Here is a 26256-nt window from a genome sequence, read left to right as displayed (position 1 = left end):
GGGGGGAAATGTCAAAAGAAAACATATGCCATGAAGCAAATGAAATAGGAATTGTGGGACAGAGAGGTAGCTATATATACTGTCCTCTCACATAGCCACAAGGCAAAATGAATCCTTGCTAATTGAATTTTTGACTATCAAAAATATGGAATGAAATGAAAGAAAACTATGAAGCAAAGTCCAATGCATGATTTTAAAATTACATTTTTTTTTTTTTTTGCATTTTGGTTGTCCATAAATCTTAATCAAGAAACTGAGATCAAAGGCATGATGAATAAAAATATATATATACTGTATTTTTTAAAATCTCTCTATTTATACTGATGTTTGTCCTCTCTGCCTTTGTCAATTTATATATGTTCTGATGTTTAGTGATGATAACAAACCTGAATATATTCATAGTCATTAAACTGAGTAAAATCTCACTCTAGAGCAGTTCCCCAGTGAATCTAGATGGAACTAGACAGTGTGCTTCAGTACCGAGGTCACACATCTAGATGTTATCTAAAAGCTTTATAAATGTGTTGTGAATTCTGAAACAGATTGTGATAATAAAAATAATTCATATAATCATTCATATTATCATTTTCTTCTGCAAAATAACAAATCTAACAATTCAACTTAAGTCAAAAAACAACTCTAATTAAAGTGCAACCTCAGCACTGAAGTGTGGTGAAGTGTGCATTGAGGACATTGAGGAGCATGTGACATTGAAAGGGCATGAGGGTCAGACAGGTGGGGTCACAGCTCGCCCAGGCTCCTCAGGGCGGCAGGCTTCCTCACCGGAGAGCAGCCGGCTATGGCGGGAGGCCTCGGCAGCCAGAGCACAAGAAATCTCGATGCGTTTCTCCTGCTCCTGAAGCTGCTGCTCTGGGTTACTGGTTCCCTCCACTGGCCCGTCCAACACCGGCACCACATTTTGCAGGCTGGAGAAAGACAGACAGGATATAAATATTCAATAAAAAAGATATATATCCTCAGATGTAATTAAAGTCATCTTTTCAAGTACTGATTTCAGAGGAAATTCTGCCCAGGTTTACTCAATGTTGTTCCAAACCAAACCTGTAACCTGTTTTCCAAAGAACACAAATGTAAACTTTTGGACTTTTATGGTGTTTTCTTATACTTGTATTTTGACAGCTTGACCTAATTTTAGAAGTTTGACAGTCCCTAAGTTGTTCAGCAAGTATGGTATGGTTTATGGCATAACAACAAAGGGTTTGGATGGACAGAACAAAAACAAAATAAAGGGTACTCAGTGTGCAGTGGATGAGGGCATGATGTGCATCATACTTTGATTTGGCAATCAGTGTCTTGATTCTTTCAACTTTCTTCTGTTTCTCCCGCAGCTCTTCTGGGCTGAGTGGTGTACTGGGCTCAATGTCCAAGTATCGCTCAGGGATCAGGACTTTATCCGGCATGGACAACTAGAGAAACAATTACACATATGTCCTTGCATATCTTTCACATCAGCCATTATTAAACAACTGGACAATGTACAACAAAAACGGTTGTTCATTGTGCAATGTGCAGTGACTTCTAACCTCTTTGTTGAGATCCAGGTCATAGTGTTCCGGTTCCACCTGTCGTCGCAGACGAGCAATTTCCTGCCTGGGTGACTCCACACCTTCTCCCCTCACGGCCGCCTCAAGATCCTTAATATCCACCTCATCAGCTGTTACTCTCCTCCGCACCTGGATATCAGGAAGAACAACTGGCTCAATGCTTGGCGTGACTTTTAATACACTGCAAAATGGTTTCATAGAATATTTTTCATTTGTCTTACACCATCGAGAAATAGTTTTTTCTTGTTTTAAGCATATACTTTATGGCACCCAATAAATGTATACATTATTATAATATTTAGAATATATCAATAATATATTCTGCTGTCTTGCTACTTTTCAAGCAAATTTCAAGTTTACATTTTTTTATTGGACTTTTATTAGATTTTTTTTCCCTGTGAAAAGTTAAGTGCCTTAATGATCTGACCCTTATAAATAGTAGGGATAAGAATTAAGGCAAGACACAACAGGTAAATTGGTAAAAGTTTAGCATAGCATGCTAAGACTATTGTACCTGGATAAAGCCAGGGTCAAAATTCCTGTTTCATTTTGTTGACAAGTTAATGTTATATATGTTATACATTATATATATTACATTATATATGTTATTTACTGTAATATGAAATATCTAATTCAAATCTACAGAAGAAAATAAAGTGTAAAAAATAAACACATAAGTGTGTATTCTGGATGTTTTCTTTCCACTAGCAAGCAAAAATAGCACAAAATCTCATGGCACAGAATGTCAAGCACAAAATCTAAGTGGTTTTCCTAGTGTTTTGCCTGTTGTGTCTCAAAACCATGAGCTACTGGTAATAATTAGGTGCACTAATAACCAGCCAGCCTTACAATAACAAGTCACTCTTCCAGTACAGAGAGAAAAAAAGATGTTTAACAGTATGCCACTAACCACTCTGTAGTTAGCAGAAGATTTGTAGCCATCAATGTTCTGATTGCTTGAGAGGTTGAGGCTGCGCCTCTTGTCTCTGACGGAGCTGCTCTGGTTTCTTCGTATCCTCTCATTCTGTTCCTCCACACTCATTTTAGACTTTACCTCTGCGGGGAACACCGCACTCTTTGGCCTCTCCTGGGACACACATACAACACCATTACATGCTGCAATCATAAAAGATTACCTATAATGCCACCTAGTCCTATACATACTGAATCTGAACCCATAATTTGAATCTGTTACTAATTTATATTGATTGAAACTAATGGAACTGGTTATATTTTATAGTTCTTCATATTTTCTTATAAATGTGGAACTACTATTAGAAACATAAACAATTTACTAGCACAGATTTAACTTACTCTGGAAATGTGACCATTGGACACCTTCCCATTTCTTCGTTGGACGCCATCAGAATTGTTCTTGTCTTGTGAAGGCAACTTGGTCCTGGGTGGAACAATTCCAACTGCAAGGAAAAAGTCAATTATAAACTAAGTTTTTTAGACCGGCGCCATTGGAAGGCAATAAAATCGAGTTTTCTGAGTTCTGAGTTTTTCAGTTGTCCATACTATAAGCATAATATTCCATAATATAATTAACTTCATATATTCAGGAAAGGTCAAGAAAAATGTGAGCCCTTTTTTCTTCATACCTTTATTCTGGTTGGATTCTGCATCAAAGTCGTTGATCTTTTCTCCTTGTGAGTTGTAGTTGTGCTGGAACAGAACATAGCAAATGTAAACCCTAGTAAAAATATCCTAAATGAATGTACAGGATTGCTAATGGAATTTCTGTTGTAATTAAAACCAGCCATCCCACTCTGACAGGATAAAAAAAAAAGTCTATATGAATCTTATTTGATTCTTAACAGATCCTTTTAATCTGATTCCATTCTCATTGGTTTCATATTATTATTTATTTACCGTATATTAAATGCCTTTAGCAATCCAATACCTACATTTTTCAATGAGGAAACCATTAAAAAAAAAAAAAAAAACAGTCAGCATGGGGCACAGTGGGGGCTTCTACAGGTTGCTCAACAGCGTGATGAATCACAGCCTGTAAATGCATGAGGTTGTTGAGGCAAACATGACTATAAATAAAAGCAATGGAAGCATTTTTACACATCACAGCGTGCTGTCACCAGCTTGAATAAATGCAACACTAGCACAGACAAAAGCAAGCGCAAATAAAACAGGTACTAAGGACAGAAATGGGGCAACTACACAAGTGTGTATATGAAGAAACTTGATCTGTCTACCACACACACACGTTGGAGGGGAAAATGAGAGCTGTTGGAAGACAAGCTACTCTATCTGATTGATTTATACCAATATTTGCTAGATCTTACAACAGATGTTATATTATGATGGCGTTTAGTTTGAGATAAAGTAATATATGACAAAATCATAAATATGTAACAGCAAACATGAAGTGAAATAGTGAAATGGAAAGAAAGGGAAGTAATGAAGTTAATAAGTCCAGGTGAAAGAAAGATGTTGTTGACATTGTAAAAATGATCATGGCGTGAAAATGGACAAAGTAGAAGTACAATTCCTTGTTCTCGTAGTGCGGCCGCCTCTCTGAGGTACCTTTCTGCTGCGGAATTCTTCGTCGTCCTTGTAGCCTTCCTGATGGATGCCTGAATGGGGGCCCATGCTGCGCAGCCAGGCATTGCTGTCTAAGGGTAGGGGAGGAACAGAGGGGGGAAAGGACTGGGAGGACTCCAGGGGATGGTAAGATTTAGGAAGTGGAGGTCGTGGAGGACCAACCTCCTGTCGAAGGGAAAATAGGAACAGGAAGTTGGGAAGAGAGAGTAAAATATATGGATAGGGAAAGAAAGAAGGGCAGGGAGAAGGAGAGAAGAGAAGGGATGGAGAAGCGGAGAGAGAGCTGTGCATCAAGAGCGACTAAGCCAGGTGGAGGGCGGAGAGAATCATGGGAAGCATATAGACATGGATCCCTCACCACAACCACTAATAAACACTGAGCTGCACACGACCCACACATGTACTTTGCGGTTTTGGCAAATTTCTGCTAGCAAAGGCAACTGTGAGCTGGTTTAAAAGGCTTTGGCCATCAGTTTTAATACGGAAATTCTGGAAATGTGCAGTTCAGTCAGGAGCTGATTCTTTTAAATAAACAGCATGTGCTAGAAACCAGAAACGGCGTAAAACTCTGGGTATATTTTGGTAGTGTGTCACTGTGGGAGTGGGTCACCTATGATTACTAACAAACACGCACAACCAAGAGTGACTACAACTAAGTAACAACAACAACAAAAAAACAGAATAATTCAGGCAGAAAACAGGTATTAGACACAGAAATAATCTTTGAATCCCATTTCAGGTCATTTAATCATCATTGCAGTTAGATTTATTCAACTCCTGATTAAGCTTATTGTGCTTTATCTTATGCTAACAAGCCAACAGAGTGCAACAGCAGCCAGCATTTGTCTAATTAATTTTGTCCATAGGGATTTTTAAAAAGTGTTTGTTTAGGAGTTATAAGCCATGAAACAAACCAAACAGCTACAAGGTGAATCAAAAGATTACAAACTTTGATTTGAAGGGGAAAATAAATTGAAAATCAGACAAAAGACAAAGGTGCAAGACTGTCTACTTAACAGCCTTCATGAGGGAAAGAACTACAGTCCTATGAAGCATTGTGAAGGATATAATCAAACTGAAAATTATGAAAATATATAAAACTATTGATTTAAATATTCTAATTAAACAGCATATTTAACATTTATTTCAATATATATAAATTATGCATACAAATATTTAAATAGTTTGAGAGTGTAGGGAGACTGACTCCCATTATTATACAATTTGCAGTGATTTATGGGAGTGTGCGGATGCTTAGGCTGCAGTTTATTTTTTTGCGATTCTCCAATTCATGACAATTTCTCTGCAGAATCATGGGCAATGTAGTATTTCACCAGGAATTCCACTGTTAAACATGATTATTTACAAAATAAGTTGAATTAATGCAGGCTGATGATTTAAATGCATATAACATCAATTAACATCCTCGGAACTCGGAATTCAATATGTATTCCCTATGGAGAAAATGAATAGGATTTTTACTTCCATAACTGTTGCACTCTACTATGGCATCTTAACAAAACAAAAGTCTTTTGAAATTATCACCACAACTCAATGGCAGTAGACTACGGTTAGAGGTTTCTTTAAATGAGCATAGTACAGCAAATCTAATTTATTTTGAATCAGGAACAATTCAGGATAAACGAAAGTAGCGAGTCCTATGATCAGACTTGATTTAATTAGGAGAAGCAGAACAATTTGATATCCCCTAATGCATTTAAATGAAATGATCTGGTACAGTATATGCTGCTGTATTGTATTCTGTACACTGTAACGAGTAAGACAGTCTTTCATTGAAGAATAATGCTGTGTGAAATACCTCTGTGGCCAGCTGTTTAGTGGGAGAGGCCTGAGAGCCAGGGACAGGAGAGAAGGGGCTGAGAGGACTCGTCAGACTCACTGAACTCAAGGGACTCGCAGGACTGTTTGTGCTGAAAGAGCCGGATGCTCCACTGGCTACTGGGGACAGAGACAGATTATAGAGTTAAGGACCTATGTCACGACGTCAAAAGTAACCTAATATTCTTCCCTGTAATATGCTCTACTTTGCTGCAATTGTATTCCAACAAAAAAGTAATCAAATTATAAAACAAATGACACTGCTTCTCTGTTTCCCAATTACTAAGCCTGTTTCACATCTCACGCACGGCATGAAAGCGTTGCAGCAGCATAACTGCAACAGCAGGCAAACAATGTTCTTCTCACAACATTCTTCTACGTAAGAGAACTGCAGCTCTATACATAGAAAATACAGGACAATCCGAGGGCAAATCTTAATGTGAGCTTGCAGTTGATTGCAAGAATGGGACAGGATTTATGTAGTCTAAATGACTGGAAAAGTCATTTAAGAGAAGCATATGTCATAAAACAATGTCGTTTCACCGGATGATCCGGTTATGATTAAAAATTAAAAATTACAAGCCAATTTTACAAATGAAACATATGCCTGCATGGAAGAATCACTCACAATAAGATCAATAACATGCATTTAAAAAATGTCATAACCAGAAACTGGTCAGAAAGAAGTTGTTCTTCTGCTCTGCAGGACCACATTGCTAAGTGCCCAAATAAACAGAGATAATGCATGACGCTGCGCAGTAACAGATCATCTGACCTCTGTGCTTGGCCGTGTCCGTGCCACGAGACGGGTTGTTCTTGTGCAGCCCCTCCAAAACATCCTGAACCCTCCAGAACTCCTTCTGAATGTGCCTGTGCACCAGCTCACTCTGGAAGGAAAGCGATTCATTCAAACAGAAAAGACACATGCATTATTGAAGCTCTGTCAGGATCATTACATTAAAGCATATTCATTCTTATTAATAATTAATGAGAGAATCACATGCCGTTCAATTACTGATTGCATAATTCATTTCCATTCAGAGGACTTCTTGTTGCATTAAATAGATAATTGCTATGGATCTTAATTTAATATTCAAATTAATTCTGTATCATCAAGGTCACCTTTTTACTACAGTAATGCCTTCAAGGTAAATCAATCATGTAGAATGATCATGACAGTGCTGAAAGCAATGGAGGTCATTCGCATGATGCAAACGCATAATTGCATGTGCTCATGAATAAATGATTTGTCTAAATGGAAAGATGGCAGAAGTCATTAAGGGCTTGTAGTTTCAGAGTTCAAGGTTTCCTGGTAACTAATGATGATGATGACAAATGTGAAGTCAGTATCATACCTGCCCTCCAGCGTTCAGCTGTTCCCACAGGTCACCATGGATGCTGTTTACTTCATCCTCTAGTGCTTCGAACTCCATACGGGTGGTGGTCAGGGCCTGTGAAGTACAATTAACAATTCATGAAATAACACCATTTATTAAAATCAATTTCACTAGCTTAGATTGTGTTTTCATAACAGTGTAAAATTGTCTGGTTTCTTACACTGGAGGCCTGAGACAGCTCTCCTCTGATGTTAATCAGCTTGTTTTGTAGACTCTCCTTCTTCAGCTGAAGTTTCTCCATGGCCAGCGGCTGGCTCCTGTACAGCTCCATCTCCTGATGTGTGGCCACCAGCACCCCCTCTAGACTGTCCTGGATATTACAGAAAACAGTCAAGTGAGTAAGGGCAGTATTTGTAGGCATAAATTGATCATGTAATGTTAAATATTAAATGAATAATGCATTATTTCTGTTAATATTATAATAAAGTATATTATAATAGTATTTCATATTATATTTGATGTTGAGCCAGGAACCATTTTTTTTAGAGAACTCTTAAAAGCAACAAATGTACCTTTTCCATTCGCAAACGATGAACTACAGCCTCCTGCTCTTTCACAAGTCGATTCTGCTCACACAAGCGGCCCAGTAGTTTCTGTACAGAGACAAAATGAATTGTTCATGGGTCTGTTATGTGAATGACAATCATTTATAAAGTTGTACATTTATGGATGTCTTTGATCAGACAAAGTGACTTACACTGGTCTCAATCTCATTAAGCTTCAGTGTGGGATGTAGATCACCGTACACGTCATGGAATGGAGGCACCTATAATCATAGAGAATGGATAAAACGGAAATATTAGTGAAAGTGAGTCTTTTTCTTTTTTGAATTTGATTTCGGACAAAAGTAAAAAAAAAAATTTAAAATAATAGTATAATAAACAATAAACAATGATACTAATAAAAATTACAATTGTTATTAATTTATTTGCTCAAAATTAAAATAAATAAATACAAAAACGTTTTAAATAAATAAATACCGTAAATAGATATTAGCCATTGCAAGGTGCCGTTTGCATTATTCAGCAACAAAAACCATCCCAAATGCTGTGTCAATGATAAGCCCCACCATGTGAAGGCTATACACTGAAAATGGCTTTCTTGCTTGATGGCGTGAGTGGATAAGACACATACTGTACACAGAGGACAACAGCAAGACACACAATGACCACACAATAAAGGATGTGATATCGAGCAAACGAGCACTGGAAATGGCGGGATTCAGATACACAAATAAAGCAAAAAAATCTTAAAACCAAAGAGAAACTGAACATTGTCGCTCTCATAGCTGAACTTAAAGGTTAAGGCTTTAAAACTAAAGCTAAGTTCACTTAAACCTGAAGCACTATCAAAACATCCAACATGCCACATCGACCAGGAAGCACAGAGAGAGGCAGGCTCCGTCACAACCTCAGAACAGCCTTGTCTGAGCCTAACTTTGCCAGAAAGAGGCTGAACTGAGGTTCAGTAGCGCAGGAATAGCAGGTAGAACAGCAGCCTGCCTCTCTAGAGGAGTCTAGACTCTCTTACTTGTGAGAATAGATTTGCTCGAGGAGAGGAACGCTCAACCATTCTGGTTACCATGCCGATTAGGTGATCACCATCTGTCATCTAGGGCAAAACACACCATCATTCACCTGGCTATATGCCTGACCTTGAGTATGGCCGACGTTGATGGAATCTATACTTGCAATGTCCACACCGGGGCAAGTTTTCACACTTTCTCACACTTTTTAACTTTTTATTTTTGAAAGTCATTACACTACCGCTAAAAAGTTTAGTGCGGTAAAGATTTTTTAATGTTTCTGAAACAAGTCTCACCAAGGCTGCAATTACCTGTATTTGATGAAAAATACAGTAAAAACAGTAATATTGTGAAATGTCATTACAATTTAAAATAACTGTTTTATATTTTAATATTTTTTTAAATACATTTTTTCCTGTGATGGATTTTCTGAATTTTCAGCAGCCATTACTCCAGTCTTCAGTCACATGATCCATCAAAAAAAAAAAAGTTAAATATCGAATTATTTCCAATGATCAATGTTTAAAACAGTTGTGCAGCTTCCTATTTTGTGTAAATTTACTTTAGATTGACTTTTTCTCAGATTCTTTGGTCTAAGGAAGTTCAAAATAACAGCATTTATTTGAAATAGAAATCTTTTGGTTTCCCCCTAGTAAAAAAAAGTAATATATTTAAAATACATTTATTTCAAACTAAGTATAGTTCAAATCTATCCACTGAAATATCGCCTGAGACTTACTGATATAAAAAAAGTTTAATTAAACTTTTTACTTTATTTATTTCTTCATAAGCCTAAAATGTGTTTTAATGTCTCTATTGATGAGGATTGCATGATCTTTGAATAATATCTGCCTTTAAATCTAAGATACTTAAAATGTACCTGAAGTATACTTGCAATAGTTCCACTTTAGCATAATCAAATATACTTCAGCATATCTTTAGTTGGACTTCAACACTACTTCCGTACAATTAAAGTGCATTAAGTACAAAATTAGTGGTTTCAATTTAGCAGACTGGTAAAGTAGCCTATACCAGTTTAGTATACTAAAAGTACAATTGCAGGGTTTTTTTTTTATTAAGCACATAAATATGTAAATGTATTTGTAGTATACTTAGCATAACATAAATGTATTTCAAATACATTTAAATATATTTATTTTTCACTAGGGCTGCCATCAAATATCCTTTAACAGGCATATCAGAAAAATATAATCAGTAAAAATATGAAACAATAAACAATTCATAAATCAGCAAAACTGGTAACACAGAGAATTACTGAAATTAATTAATAATTTCAAAAATATTTAAAATGTGACAATTTGCCCAGAACTGACAAAAAGCATTATAAATTAAAACTTTTTGATCACGATTTCAAAACCAACATATAAAAAAACACTGCTACAGAAAACATATTTATGTTACAGTTCCTGGGATATAACCCCTCGTGACAACTTCCCCATGTGACAACTACGAAGAAGCCATATATAGCAGCCACTGCTGTTAACATGCAGCTGTTATAAAATTAGAAAACCCTTTCAAATCAGTGTGAGAACTGACACACAGAGGAGAAGACAGTGAGAACAGGAAAAATGTTTGAGAGGACCATGACTACATTAATGACATGGTTGTTTATGTCTTGAAGTGGGCAACCAAACAACGGTAAGTCTGTTCTCTATCATCTCTTTAAAGTGAAGCCAACAATCAAAAGCTCTGTTCGAAAACTTAGTGAGCTGCCTCTGTCTACTGCCTGCTTTCTAAAGCAGCATCCTAACTAAAATGGAATTTCATTAATAATCTACATTTTCGAGATTTAATCATAATTAATATTCTTTTCATATCACTTAGTTGAGTAGCTCACTAGGTTTCGGATGAGAGCTAATGTGTGCTGTCAGCATTGAATCTCCTACCTGCTGATCTAGGTACTCCAGGTTCCTCTGAAGCTGCACATCTAAAATGTCCTCCTGATGTGTGCAGTGAGGCAGCAGCAAAGACCAGTGTGTCAAACCCAGCAGCAGCATACAGCACGCAAAAGCATCGGATGGAGAGACGGAGACCGAGACACAGGTGAGGACAGACACATGCTGATCACGGCATCGCTAATCACAGCAAAGCGCAGAGCATCACACTCATAACAGCAGATAATTACACAGTCTCCATCATTCAATAGCCAGGCTAGTGCACTTGATCTTTTGCACATACAAATTATCAGTCACATGATTGCATGATTTGCTGGTTCTCTATTGATAAGGCTTCAAATGGTGTGTTTCATGCTAAACACATTCACAAATACTTTAAAGTGTTGACTTACCATTTTACTATGGAGCGAAGGGGATGCTGGGTAGTTGTAGTGGTTCATTCCTTGGCTGTAGGAGCGTCTATCTCCAGGGAAATCATACTAGAACACGAACAATTATAGTAATTTAAAGTCAGACACAAAGAAGGCAATATATAATATAATATAAATAATATAATATAATATTCCTATATCAATCATACTAAACCACAAACAATTATAGTAATTTAAAGTTAGACACAAGAAAGGCAAGATCTGCCAGAATATATATATATATATATATTACCCTTGTTTTTCTGTTATAATATAATATAATATTCCTGTATCAATTATATTATATACTATGGATTATCTCAGCAAAGGAGAAGTGCTCACTAACACAGATTTAGACAGATTTGTGAACAATATTTGAGAGAAATAGGCCTTTTGTGTACATAGAAAATTCTTAGATCTTTGAGTTCAGCTCATGAAAAATGGGGGCAAAAACAAAAGTGATGCGTTTATAATTTTGTTCAGTGTACATATGTATATATTATACAATTATACATATATATTTTCCCCCTTGTTTTTCTTTTATAATATAATGTAATATAATATAATATAATATTCCTATATCAATCATACTAAACTATATATATATATCTTGTTTTTCTTTTATAATATAATAGAATAGAATATAACAGAATAGAATACTATTCCTATATCAATCATCAATTATATTACATTATTGTAAATGTCATAAGCATGCATGAGAAACAAAGTTTAAGAAAAATATAGCAATTAAAATCTGAAATAATCTGGAAATAATCATTCAAATGAAATGCTCTGGTTAAGTGGTCAGTCCTAAGGCAGAATAATTTGTAAATCTCATAAGTAATTTAATGGCAAACTCACGTTATGACTGAAAAACAAAGTTTATGCAATCAAAATCTGAAATAATCTGGAAATAATCATTCAAATGAGATGCTCTGGTTATGGATACTTAGTTGTTTGACAGATGCTTTACCTTAGGTGAGCTCAGTGACCTGCGGAGCCCGTAGACTGAGGGGTCCGCATATATTCCCTCCTCTCTGAGTCGGCCAGGTCCCCGATCAAACCTGACACTGGGCGATCGGGCAGGTGAGGCGAAGCTGTGTGGAGAGTAGGGTCCTCCCGATGAAGAGGAGGGTGAACGAGGGGCCGACCGCGAGCGGGGCTGTATAGAAAGCCGTCTCATAGAGTTCTGCGCTGAGTCCAACTGGGGGTAATAGGCAGGACCCTGGGGTCCCATCATCCACTGAGGGTCTCGAGGTTGACCATATAAGGGTCCATCTCGCAATGACCGCCTTCTCTCTTCCATGGTCCAGCGAGGAGGCGGTCGGTTGTATGCAGCCGACATGGAGCAGATGCTCTCAGGTCGCACACCAGGTGGGTAGAGGGGATAGTCATCTACATATGGAGGGCCGTTATACACACCGTAATAGTCTGCTGACATAGCTCGGTTTACTGTGTAGTACCTGGATGGACTAAAAAGCAGTGGAATTATCATTAACAGAAAATGAAATAAAAATGTCAATAAAAATACACTACCATTCAAAAGTTTGGGGTCAGTAAGTTTTTATGCTTTTGAAGGAAGTATCTTAGGCTCACCAAGGCTGCATTTATTTGATCAAATATATAGCAAAAACAGAAATATTGTGAAATATTATTACAGTTTCAAATAACTGTTTTCTATTTGAATATATTTTAAAATAGAATTTAATTCTGCGACGACAATGCTGAAGTTTCAGCAGCCATTACTCCAGTCTTCAGTGCCACATGATTAATCAGAAATCATTCTAATATGCTGATTTGATGCTTAAGAAATATTTCTTCTTCGTATCAATGTTGAAAACAGTTGTGCAGAAATCTTTTGTAACGTTATAAAACTCTTTACTGCCACTTTGATCAATTTAATGCTTCCTTGCTGAATAAAAGCATTAATTTAAATAAACAAACAAAAAAATCTTACTGACCTTTACATTACTGGAAAAAAAAAGAAAGTAAAATAAATACATTTGTAGAACTCCAAAAAGACTTAAAATAAAAATGACTATAAATTTTAGTTTTAGTTTTTGCAGCCCACTTGCATTAAAACTATACTGCAGAGAAATTAATGATCAAATTAAATTACTAATTAAGTTTAGTAATTGTACCTGTTTTATTTAGTTTAGTTTAACACATTAACTAAGTACTAAAATACTGTAATGAAACTAAAACTAAAATAAAAACCGAAACTGAAACTAAAAACCACTGAAAATATTAAAACTAAACTTAAACTAACATTCACAGAGTGAAAAGGAAACCAAAATAAAGAAATAAAATAAAAACTAAACTATAATAAGTAACCCTGCTGATAAGAAAAGGAAGAGGTTATGAAAGCAGACCTAGACCTCACCTGCGGCCGTCGTCTTGAGGCACCATGGCCCGCCGCTGGTTGACCCACTGCTGCAGCTGCGTCATGGAGGTCTTCCTCTGGGCGAGTCTCTCCGGTGCCGTCCTGGGCACAAAGCCTCTCCGCATCACCACATTCTCCTCATGCGGCTCGCGCATGTCCCTCACATTCTCTTGGGACTGGTATCTTGAACCGTTGGGAGGACCATAGCTACCCCAGCCGTTGGGGTGATGGGGTGCCAGGACTCCTTTCTCCCCCATCTTGCCCCCTATATTAGGGGTAACTGGGGTCACTGGGGTGCTGGGCGTGGTGTCTCTGGTTTCTACACCGTTAAGCTCGTGTTTGACAGGCTCGTGGACATCTGGCCTCTGGCCGTTCTCTGCATGAGAGCTGGGCTCAAGACGTTTGGCTACCATGTCGTTTTCATCTGCTGCAGGGATGGGATCAGATTTATTTCTGCAGAACAGCAGGAAAGAGACAGACAAAACATATATAAAACACTATCATAAACAGTGCAATGCCTTTGATCTGTTTGATGAAATGTTTTTTATAAGGAGAGCACAGGACTGTTTGTTCCAGAGTATCAGGGTAGCAGCCTTAATGGTATGCGCCTGTGTTCCATCTGTGCTATTTTAGTTGTTGCTCTGCATAAATTTTCATCAGATCTGTCTTTGGCTGTTTGAAATATGCTGCTCTGACTCCACAAGAATCACACTTTTAAGATGTTGTCCAAAACCATGACATTTTTTTTTCTACTGTACAACACAAAAGTGGAATTTCTGAAGAACTACTATTTGTACTGAATGAAGGTCCATAAAAGCATTAAAAGAATTTCAAGGAAGTAGTCATTATGACTCATTTGCCACCTTTCAATTTGGAATATTTTTAATTCTTGGCATTGGCCAATAGGTTTTGTTGTCTGGCCGATAAGTTGTAAACGGGACTTTTGTTTTAACAGCGCTGAAAACATGGTGCCTGAGTGCAGACACACAGAAAAAACATGGATGCACGTGAGTGAGCAACTTCAAACTATGCTACGCTATATTCAGTTGGCCACTATGTGGTCATATTATTATTGTCGTATTCACTGTGTAGTAAATGTAAAATTGGCATTGCCTGGTCTTTATCTGGTGTTGTTCGGTCATTTTAGACCGGAAATGTTTTTTTTTTCAAAATTAAAAAAATCGCTACTTCATTGGAATTGTACGAAACTCTGTAACTTTTATGGCATTCACTATGTGACTACAAAAAAAAAAAAACGTGGACTTGATTCGAAAAAGCTAAATGGTCTTAAAAAAATAGTCACACTTGTGTTGTTCACGGTCAAAATTGACCACCATTGGAAATGAATGGGAAATACGCAAAAATACGAAAAATACAGAGATTTTTTTGTGTGTACAATCTACAAATCATGTATGATGCAGAAAAACAGTGCACAGCAATGAACAGGTGACACTCCAAAATATCAAGAGTGCAAAACAGACACACTTGACCCACCCCCTCCCCCCACAGACACACATATATGAACTAGTGTGACTGTAATACAAAACATGTTTCTGCAAATGTGTGAAATCAAATCAATAATTCAGCCACAATGCAGTAAAAACACAGACACCAAGGAAGGGGTTACACTCTAAAACAACAAGGAGTACAAAACACACTCAAACACACACTTACAGACACGCACACAAAACACACTATTATACACACACAAATGAACTGGTGTGGCTGTAACAATATGGCAATATTGAGCCAGAGCCTCTACTCAAATAAGAGGTTGAAATCAGATTGATTAATCTCTGATAAAGCATTCCTGTTTATTTGTGTTACATTCTTTTTTAACTTGGATGTTATATGTAATAAAAAAAAATTCTGTGTTCAGAAAAAAAAATTGTCTAAAAACAAAACCCTTTTATACAGAGCTATATAGGAATCTAGTGGCTAAACCATGACATTGCAGAAGTTTTTCTTTTTTTACTAGAAAAAGTAACTTTTCTTTAATACTTTTCTTTTTTTTTAACCAGATGATACTAATCTGATTTCAAAAACTGGATTTTAAAGGCATTGTCTCTATTTTAACATGAATTACTGCCATAATTGAAAAGTAATAGAGAATTTTTGAAAAAATATATTGTATTAATTTCAATGGGAAAAATTTATCAAAATTATTGCATACATATTATTTAGTACCATGCAATTCTCTCAAAAGACAAAATATATAAGAAAACATATTATTGAACAAAAATATATGACATTGATTTTACTGAAAATAAAAAAAAATTACATTTCAGGTGTCTGTAATGTAACACTTTTGACCGTGAACAAAACAAGTGTGACTCCCAAATGAACAATGCCAGATGGTTAAGAAAAGAAGATTCCCAGTGCACAAAGACTTTACACAGCAAGTTACTGGTACAATACGTCCTGTTGGTTACAGTGTTGGCTTCCTTTTTAGTGAAATTTTTTAACAACTTTTGAAGAGGCCAAAATAAGAATACAACAAAGAATAAAGCATTTGCTATCTAAAGTATAAATCTATATATTTGAATCTGCTTTTTTTCTTCTTCTTTTCTAGAAGAAAGAATCATGCAGTTCGGAACAACAATAAGGTGAGTAAATGATGACAGAATTTTCATTTCAGAGTGAATTAAAACAGTTTTTTTGTCACGCTGGTTTTAGATGCAAGAGTGGATTGTGTGTGAATTTATGTGGATTATAGATGTGTGTGTACCTGGATGTAGCTGGGATGTGGACCCTGGCAGCCTCACTCATGGCTTGGATCCACTCCTCCTGCTCTTTCTGGCTGTCTGCACTGAAGTAGTATGTACGAGTTCCTGTGTGCTCAACCTGCAAACAGAACGCAATACTACCCTTTAAATCCTCACTTTCCTCTTCCTCCTCCTCCTCCTCTTCGTTGCTTTCGCACCACACCTGCAACAGAAAAAGAGACAAAGAGAGAATATTATTGGACTGTCCTATAGCCACTCCCATTGCGCAAGAACATAACTGTAACCCTGATACCACAAGGACAACAGAGCATGCAAAACAGATCCAGCAGAACTCATGCAAAATAGTCCATTCAATTGTTCATATGTACATGAGCAAGTAAATAAAAGCCTGCGAATGAAAGACCTGCTTAAAGGCATAAGCATAAATGCAGAATTATTATTTAAAGTAATATTTTGCTGAAAGGAATAATTCACCCAAAAATGAAAACTCGCTTAAAATTTACTCAAGCTCAGGCCATCCAAGGTGTAGATGAGTTTGTTTTTTCATCAGAACAGAGTTAGATCATTTTTGCAGATGAAGAAACAAGCTAATTACATTTTGAATGGCCTAAGCTTGAGCAAATTTTCATTTTTGGATGAACTATTAATTTAAGGCCTTTCAGAGAGCTAGACAGATGTTGGTAGGTGAAGTTGCAGTGCATGCAAACATAAATAGTCCATGCAATGACTTAATTTTCATGTAAAGTCAAATGTGCTGATATTTAATATACAGTACAACACTGGAGAAATATGTGGCTCAGACAAGCAGGTCAGACTCAAAATGATAGCAATTAAACGTTGAGCATTAGCTGACAGGTGACTGAGGACTTTCAAAAAGTAATTTAGTCCAGTTTAATGATTGTATATAATGATTTTAGACTACTACATATAGAAGTTTGAAGATACTTATGTACTTTTGTCAACATAATCATTACTGCCAGCTTGTTAGGAGCGCAAGCAGGTGAGTCTGTTCTTGTCACTTGTCATGCAGTTGCAGTAGCAAAAAGAGGTGCTCTGAAATACCTACTAAATGTGGCTCATCGACACATTGGAGAAAACTCACTCAGGGGTCCTCAGAGATGGGGGGTATTGGGAACAGAGGAGAAAAGACTACATAAGGATGACTAGATCAAATATAAAGATCAACTTTAGGGGCAGGTTAGATGTGGGCTAGATGTGGTCAGGTTTATCATAATGGAGTGGACGTGCATTAATATCCTGAAAGAATTGGCAGTTAGTAGAAATGTGGCTTTGCTGTGTTATTACATATACAAAATAATAAATGTAAAACCTTTGTGTGATCGTGCTACATGAAATAAGTAACACAATAGTTTACACGCATGCACGCTGGTCAAAAACACTGCAGTACAGAACTTTACCACATGGGGGCAATACAGAATAATTTAGAGTTAACTGTGGACTACATTCTGTAGTCAGTCAAGTAACAAACAGCAAACAAAAAAAGGGAAATAATATATAGCAACAAACTTCAGATTCTACAAGCTAATTTCTCCTGTTTGTGACCTAATTTATGACTAGTGTCTGTAATTAAACTTTCCTATTAAGGGACAATAAAAACAATAATATAACAATAATTAATATAATATTTAGAAAATACATACAATAACAACTTTTACCTTTATAAGAGCTTTTTTTCCCCCTGTGTAAGTCAATTTATGTCAAATACAGGGACATTTTTGTCCACGCATTTGAAATATGGGGCCTTTTTGTTACTTTCGGTGGCATTTTTGGTCAATTTATGATGCAAAAAGCCCATTACACAACATCATATTTATTTCTATAACCGAAATGACAGTTTGTGGAAACACACAGCAGGTTTTGAATGAAGAGGGTGTGTGACCACTGATGAAACGTGACACATCACTGGAAGCTACAATAATCTGACCATAACATTCAGTTGTAAATCAGGATTTCACCCAATGCCAATCCTCTGAATTAGTCTTGCATAAACTGCACTTAGTCATCCGAGGGTGTGCCAAAATCAGTTTCATACAATCTAATAGTTAACTACTCCACAAGACAGGTAGCTAACTGACACTTCAGACCATTAAGAAACAAACTGTATTTTTGAATAGACAAAACCTGATAAACAAGATTTGTTTCAAATACACAAGTTATAATCATTCTGTATTAATAAAAGTGTTCACATGTGAAATGTCTAGTAAGGAGAAAAACCCTGAGAGTTTTGTCATGCTGTCAAAATAACTTTAATAAACCAGAATAACAAACCTGGACTAAAGTAATCAAGTAATTTATTTCCTGTTTATTCACTCAATAGGCTGCATGTTGTTTGCATGCTTAAAATTATCTTGAAACTGAGACAGTCATCTGTGTCACAGGAAGTAGAGTATCAAAACAAAAGTTTGCATTGCAGTGGTTGCTCAACTTACAGAAATCTGGCACAAAAATTAGCCATGCTATTGCAAGTACTTCGCTTACCTTTATACCTGCCAAAAGAATGCCTTGTTTCCTTTAATCGAACCTCTCCCTGAGGAAACCGTCAAACACTCATGCACTATTGATTCATTGCAGGGCTTGGCAAATTCTGTGCTTACTGTTTGCATTTGATTTTACAGAGAAGTCATTGTTCTTGTGCAGATTATTACTAAATTACCCTGAGCTGGCACTTTAAAATGTTTGTTTAACTTTAATTTAGCTGGTCTTCATTTAAACTCTCTTTGTCGTGTGTCCAACCTTCTAGCACATCTTTATTTTAAGGAAATAAAGCATAGGAGGAAGAGGTGTTTGGCAATTTGTAAGTATGTAAAAGATATTTGACATTGCTTTGTGAGGACGCATGACAAATGAACCATGTTAAGCTGAAGTGACATGATTTATCTGGTACTGATTTGTCATGTTGTCGCTAATATAATGATTCAAAATGTAATATTATAACGTGAAGAGGTCACATGAAGTTCATGAGTTTCCTGGATGAGCAGTCAGTTTTAATATGGTGTTGCCATCAGGAAACATTATTATTCTGAGATATCTGAATGCTCCAGAATTTGGGAAAGAAGTATCATAAACCATAAACTTCAACTGCGTCCCAAAAAAAAAAAAACTCCCTTTAAGGGATGGTTCACTCAAAAATGAAAATTCTGTCATTTATTCACCACATGCCATTCTGTATGACATTTTCTTGTCTGTGAAACACAATTTTTAAAACTTTTTTTGTTGTTGAAAGTGTTCAGTGTTGTTTTGGACCTCACTGACTTTCACTGTAAATAAAACACTTAAATATTAGTTAAATGTCTTATTGTTAAATGTTAAATTTATTATTAAATGTCTTCAAATAAAATAAAATAAAATTAAATTAAATTAAATTAAAATTAAAAAAAATAACCTTCAATGCTTGTAAATCGCTTCCTCAAAGGTGGGTTGAAATAGTCACCTGATTCCAAGTGCATGCTGGAGACGTATTTATGGTCTATAGGAGACATTTGTGTTTGCAGTGGCGTCACATGTCAGACTGATCTATCTTTACAGACCTACTCTTAACTACTAAGGTACCCTTCTATCCAAACAAGCACAAGTACCTCCTTCTCTTCTTTACAAATCAGAAAGAAGAACTGACTTTGTCACATAGTATGTCAGTGCAGGACTATATCTAGTCAAACCTTAATTATGGCCTAATTGAAAATGTCTGTCATCTTTAGTGTGTGCATCTTTAGTGTTCTCTTAGGAACGTGAGAGCTCAATATCATCCTTAGGAATATCACAGGCTCGGTCAGACCATAGACAAAACCAACACAAGATCAATTTTATTGTTGCTAGCCTGGGGATACAAGCCTACACATGTGATAACCGGAAAGCATGTATTAGAATCTCACACTGTGTAGGATCTCATATTATAATGACGCCCACTTTTTGTGCATTTGCTGATGCAAGTGATGGTAACACACCAGACTAGCAGATGATCTGATAAGACTGACATTAATTTCACCCTTTTATTGCACATAAAAGAAGGTCAAGCTACATAGTATTGTCGTAATCGGAGTGTGTTTTGTTTTCTCTCTCTGTGCCAAGAGCTCTCTGTCTCCTATGGCACTGGCACGGAGGTGCGGCCCAGGACACATTAGCTGCAAAGATCTATTACATAGTGGTGGAAAAGAACCATGTTTACACTGTAGACGTAATCGAATGTCCAAGAGGGCCAAATTATTGTTAATGTTGGATCATATATTTCAACAGGCCACAATGAAAGTCACTGTAGGTTATTTCCTTTGAGTATAATATCCACTGACATACTTTCCCATCTCAGCTCTGACACAAGGCTGAGCTATTCCAACTTGGCGTTTCACACCACAACACAATATGTTGCGACGTTTTAGATGGGATTTCTGATGAGATTTCTTTACCATTTTCTTCTAGTAAATCCCTCAATGGCCTCTGAAATTCTCTCAAAGCAAAGCAAAGCAAAACAAAGCAAGACAAAACAAAAAACACAAAACAAAACACCAAATCAAACCAAACCCATACAAAACAAAACAAAATTTTGTTTTCTGATGGGATTTCTTTACCATTTTCTTCTGGTAAATCCCTCAGTGGCCTCTGAAATCCTCTCAAAACAAAATAAAGCAAAGCAAAGCAAAACAAAAAACAAAACAAAAACACAAATCAAACCATACAAAACAAAACAATTTTTTTATATATTTTTTTTATTTACCATTTTCTTCTGGTAAATTCCTCAACGGCCTCTGAAATCCACTCATCACAAAACAAAACAAATCAGTTTTAGGGAGAATACAAAGTTGTTGTTTTTTCCTTTTTTTGGTCTCTTTTAACTGTTAGACAAAACTAGCATGTGGTATTTCAGTGCAAAACCCTTTGTCTTACTAACTAAAAACCCAGTATAGAGATTAACTTGTCAATAAGTGTACTGAAATCTGTAAGGATTTAAAGTAAATGTCACCACAGTGCAACAGTGAAAAGGGACCCCTTTCAAACAGTGTCGCGTTCCAAACGTTGTTTAAGCGACATACGTATTACGGTATTTAAAAAATTCATATCATAACAAAAATAAACACCGGTATTCGGTATGAACTGGTATACCGCCCAGCACTAGTAAATGTCATAATTTTTACACATTGACATTTTTATAATTATAAATATTTTGTACTATGAAAAGAGCAATTCTTTATTAGTAAATTCCCCCTGTATTTCCCATATAATCCTCAATTTCAAACAAAACTATCACAACTTGAGATTCATCTGGGAGGAAAAGCTCAGAGAGTGAGCAGTTCACCTGTCTACACTCATTACATCTGATAGTAGTTGATCTGAGCGTGAGACACAGTGTGGGACACGTTACGCTGGACAGCAGGTACCAATACCCAGAGCAGCTTGATGTTAAAAAAAAAGAAGGAAAGGAGCAATTCCCTGCCTTGCTTTTGGAGTGCCAGATGGAAGAGGAAGTAGACAGTCAAGCCTCAGCAGATATTGAAACGACAGACCTGCCTCCTTGCCTCTGTCATTCTGTCTGTCTCTCTCTATTTCTGAGCCTCTGACTGGTAGTTGTGTACTCTCAGTCATGCGGAGCTAGTAAACGGAATTCTCTTGTTTTTGATCCATGTTTGCTGGAGTCCAGGGGGCAGGGATGTGAGATGTGCTTGTGTAGATAAAATAGCTTTCAGAAAAGCATGATACCAAATGGGGTTGTCAAAATATCAAAAATGTGCCAAAAATACCAAATACCAAAAATTATATTTATACACAAAATATATCTATAACTATTATTATAATTAAATTAATGTAAATTAAATTGAAAGGCTACATGCATGATTTATCAAATATATTTATAATATAAATATTTTATAAACATTCCTTCAAGTTCTTTATAATTTATATTATTATTATTATTGTTATAAATTTACTGCAAATGTTATTTAGAAGTACACAAGCCAAACACATTATTTATTTTTTAATATAAATATTTTATGCACATCACTTCAACTTTCTTTCTTATTTATTTATTTATTTATTTTAACTATAATGTAAATACTTGAAGGACTACACATATAATAAAAAAAATACTATATATAATAACAGAAATATTAACTATTTTGTTTTTGATTCACATTATTATTTTTATATAAAAGCTCCTATGACAGCTGTCCAACCTGCAACACAGCTAGGTGAAGGCAAACAGCTGGAAATACACACATGCAACATAGCAGGAAGGTTACAGCCACAGCTGTAATCTGATGCTCTCCAACATGTTGACAAAGCAGTTAACAGCATGAGCTCAAACAACAGCAAAAATATGGGGGAGAGCTGCAAAATGGATTATTGCAGCAACCTTTAATGACTAGGCGTCATACAGGGCTGGACGGCTTCTTGCCTGTGTGTTCTGTCTCCCACCGTACTTCACAAACACACACGCACACACTCTCTGCTTGGTGTCTGTCTGTTTTGAATGCTCTGATGTGTACTTCATACACAGCAAACAGACAGAGTCCACATGTCTGATAAGAAAGACACCTCAGCCCCGCACACTAGGACAACGTAACCAGCCCAGGGCTGCTGTGAGGAACAAAGTGAATTTAGGACAGACAACAGCGACTGCAGAGACAGGTGAGAACAGGAGGTTTGATCCAAATTGCCATCAACAGCTCCTCCAGATTGGCTCCTGTTTTCATTGTCCGCCCTACCATAGGGAAATATGTCTATCATGAATCCATTACAAACTATATGAAGGCTGTCTGGCCATATATGTGCCTCCCACATGCAGGTTCTGCTAGTGGTTCAGCCGCTGAGGACTTTTATCTCTGGAAAGGATTTCTCAGCTGCAAGTCTGATGGTGTGAGTCGCAGACTCACCTCCTGATCTTTCATGTTTCTGCCGTTCATCCCTCAGAGAAAACACGAAACTTAGGCTGAAAGTGTTCCAACCACACAGCAGTTACACAACCAGCACTAATTAATAATGCAGAGGCTCTATACTGGGACATAGGAACAAGAGAGAGGGAGTACAAGAAAAATAACCAAGGAGAACATAAAGTAACAGCCACACACATATAAATGTTTACCCTTAGCTAATTAAAAATTGTAAAAAAAAATTGTTTTTACAATTTTAAGGTTTCAATTGTTTGACAGCCCAATATATTTTAGATAGCTAGGTAAAAGTTTATATTGTGCGTGTGTGAGTGTGTGTTACCAAGTTCAGTTGCATATTTCAAAATTTGCAAAATATATTGCAGAAAAAATAAATAGACAATGGCATTAGAAGCCAATACAAAGTGGGAAAAAAACACTTTGAAAACAAAATTGCTTCGCATTTAGGCCATACTTGAACTGAATAAATTGCTGAAATTATGGATGGATCAGGTAGCATGAATATTTAATTTGTGTTAATTTCACATTAATTGTTTTATCACATTTTGCTTTGTTTTTTTATATAAAGTACAATTACTGCAGACTATAAGGTTGTTCACAATAAGCACGCTAACTTTTATAAATTACGCTGACGATTATAAATTTTTAACAATTTCTAATTGTAATTCTATGAGAATAGCAAAGTCCACATCACAGCTATGACAATAATGACAGAAGAACAATACTGTTGGATCTTTTCCCCAGGTGATGAACGATAAAACACTGACAGAATGTCCAACTTTGGAATCCACCCAACTTAAAAGAGCTCACACATTTAAAGCATCTGACGACATAACTAAATCATGTTCATAATAAACAGAACGTTATAGTCCATTGATATGAAAGATAATATATGTATCGTTATAGTAATCGTTCTTGATGTAAATGAGTTTAAATCCAGAGTTCTGTCATGAAACGCTGGATGGCACAGTCCGAACTCAATCTGACATAATGACATCATTATTCAAATGGTGCAGGTGATTGGTTTCTTTTTGCATCAACAGCCAATGAGCTTGCAGCTCAACATTCAAATACTCAGCTAGTGCTCGCTGTAGAAGTTGCAGCACGTTTCAGAAACCCTCCACCTTCCCCAGCTCCACCTGTACAGATCTGCTATAGGGTGATTTCATGCATGTTATATACGGGGGTTATATCATTTATGTTATACACTATGTGCAGCAGCAGTATTTCTTTCATGCTCACAGCGGCATTTCTGCATATATTTTGGCAGTAGCAAGTCTCACTACTTGCTCTGCCGCAGCAGCAGAGCAGCAGATCTATTCTGCCAAGACCAAACAAATTAACATGTACATGACCATTTTGTCATGACAAAATTCCATTTTACATTTCAAAGAGAGCCTTCCGAGGAAAGATTTTGTCAGATTTACTGTACTTCTAGGGACAGTTTTGTCCCTAAAGTGTATCTAAGTATCCACACACACACACACACACACACACACACACACACACACACACACACACACACACACACACACACACACACACACACACACACACACACACACACACACACACACACACACACACACACACACACACACACACACACACACACACACACACACACACACACACACACACACACACACACACACACACACACACACACACAGGTATAAGACCTGAAGCAATGCAAAGCCAGACTCCACAACATGAAACCGAAGAATATCCCGCGCCTGGAGGCTGAACACCAGTTTTGATCCTTGCACACTGGAGAAGTACTTCATAAAAGAATTGGCAACACTTCCAGGAGAAGAGTTTGAATAAAAAGGCCCAGGGCAAGATGCACTGCGTCAGATGTGTTTCGGGTTCTTTTGTGGAGGCAACACGATACATGTAACCGTTCACTGTCACAGAGCACGATGAAGAACAGCTGACTAAACTCACCTTTCTTTCTCCTCACACACACAACAAACACGTCTCAGTATTTCCTGGTTAATTATTAACACCATGCTAGGTTATAAGTTCAGAACATGCAGCACACAGGCATTTTTTAGAGATACAGTGTGACATATATGATGGTGGCATGATTTTTACTACAGCAGCCATAAAAATGACACTGATCTGCGCTGACGTGGCTCCACCCCGAAACTGCACCATAGGGGTCTGTGATCTGGAAAAGACACACTGCACACCTTTTGCCTTAGGGTGCAGATGCAAGAAGCTACTGTATACTTGTGACTGATAGTTTGCTTTGTTCTGTAAATATATCTCTGGAGTATAAAATAGTCTCTATTTTGTAGGAGACTGAACAGCTTTGGATATGTTTTCAAAAACACGTGGATAGGCAGACATGGGTTTTAGTGAAACTGTAATGGCGGTGTCTCCAAACCTGCCATTTCCACAGGGGATAAACAACATTAGAAGTAAATGTGTCATGTATAAACCATAGTAAAAATAAAAAAAGAGAACTTTGAGAACTATATACACATAAAGAATGTTTTGAAGTACATATGATCTTAAAGTCAAATAACTGAAATGATAAACCACCTCTTTCTTGAAAAATCAATATTAGTTAATGAACAACAACAATAAGACTGTGTCATTCAAAAGTTTGAGATTAGTACAATTTTCTAAAATAAATTAATACCTGTATTTAGCAAGGATGCATTAAATTAATCAAAAGTGACAGTAAAGACTTTTATATTGTTACCAAAAAAACCCCAAAAAAAAATCAAATAAATGCTATTCTTTTGAACTTTCTATTCATCGGTGATTCCTGAAAAAAAACAAAATCACGGTTTACATACAAATACTAAGCACTGTATTCAAAATAGAAAACTGTTATTTAAGTTATTTAAATTAATAAAATTAAATTAACATTATTTCACAATATTAGCGTTTTACTGTATTTTTGATCAAATAAATTTAGCCTTGTTGAGTGTAAGAGAATTCTTTTCAAAATTATTAAATAAATCATATCGACCCTAAACTGTAGTGTATATAAGCAAAATTAATTAAATAAGTCAAATAAGCAAAA

The 26256-nt window shown here is 36.4% G+C and overlaps 1 protein-coding gene across 6 annotated transcripts in view; it reads right to left on the bottom strand.

Annotated features, from left to right (window-relative positions):
- Nucleotides 1-26256, bottom strand: part of LOC107655999 (pleckstrin homology domain-containing family A member 6-like) — a 93991-nt gene that overhangs the window by 5125 nt on the left and 62610 nt on the right. For 2 of the 6 annotated variants that reach the window (XM_016443628.1, XM_016443633.1), the window contains 19 exons: nt 16326-16525; nt 13598-14050; nt 12188-12686; nt 11197-11283; nt 10796-10849; nt 8894-8974; nt 8061-8129; nt 7876-7956; nt 7524-7673; nt 7322-7417; nt 6742-6853; nt 5947-6086; nt 4110-4292; nt 3170-3233; nt 2880-2983; nt 2476-2652; nt 1545-1694; nt 1294-1427; nt 784-926 (listed from right to left, as the gene is read on the bottom strand). In XM_016443628.1, coding sequence (XP_016299114.1) covers nt 784-926; nt 1294-1427; nt 1545-1694; nt 2476-2652; nt 2880-2983; nt 3170-3233; nt 4110-4292; nt 5947-6086; nt 6742-6853; nt 7322-7417; nt 7524-7673; nt 7876-7956; nt 8061-8129; nt 8894-8974; nt 10796-10849; nt 11197-11283; nt 12188-12686; nt 13598-14050; nt 16326-16525 — 2977 coding nt within the window. The remainder of the gene's footprint in view (nt 1-783; nt 927-1293; nt 1428-1544; nt 1695-2475; nt 2653-2879; nt 2984-3169; nt 3234-4109; nt 4293-5946; nt 6087-6741; nt 6854-7321; nt 7418-7523; nt 7674-7875; nt 7957-8060; nt 8130-8893; nt 8975-10795; nt 10850-11196; nt 11284-12187; nt 12687-13597; nt 14051-16325; nt 16526-26256) is intronic. The other 4 variants (XM_016443629.1, XM_016443631.1, XM_016443632.1 and 1 more) reach the window with 4 other exon arrangements.

The sequence above is a fragment of the Sinocyclocheilus anshuiensis genome, unplaced genomic scaffold (genome assembly GCF_001515605.1).
Source record: "Sinocyclocheilus anshuiensis isolate Anshui unplaced genomic scaffold, SAMN03320099.WGS_v1.1 scaffold51, whole genome shotgun sequence".
In the NCBI taxonomy this organism is placed as follows: domain Eukaryota; kingdom Metazoa; phylum Chordata; class Actinopteri; order Cypriniformes; family Cyprinidae; genus Sinocyclocheilus; species Sinocyclocheilus anshuiensis.
Note: the sequence above shows the minus strand (reverse complement) of the source record. Positions and strands in the feature narration are given on the sequence as shown.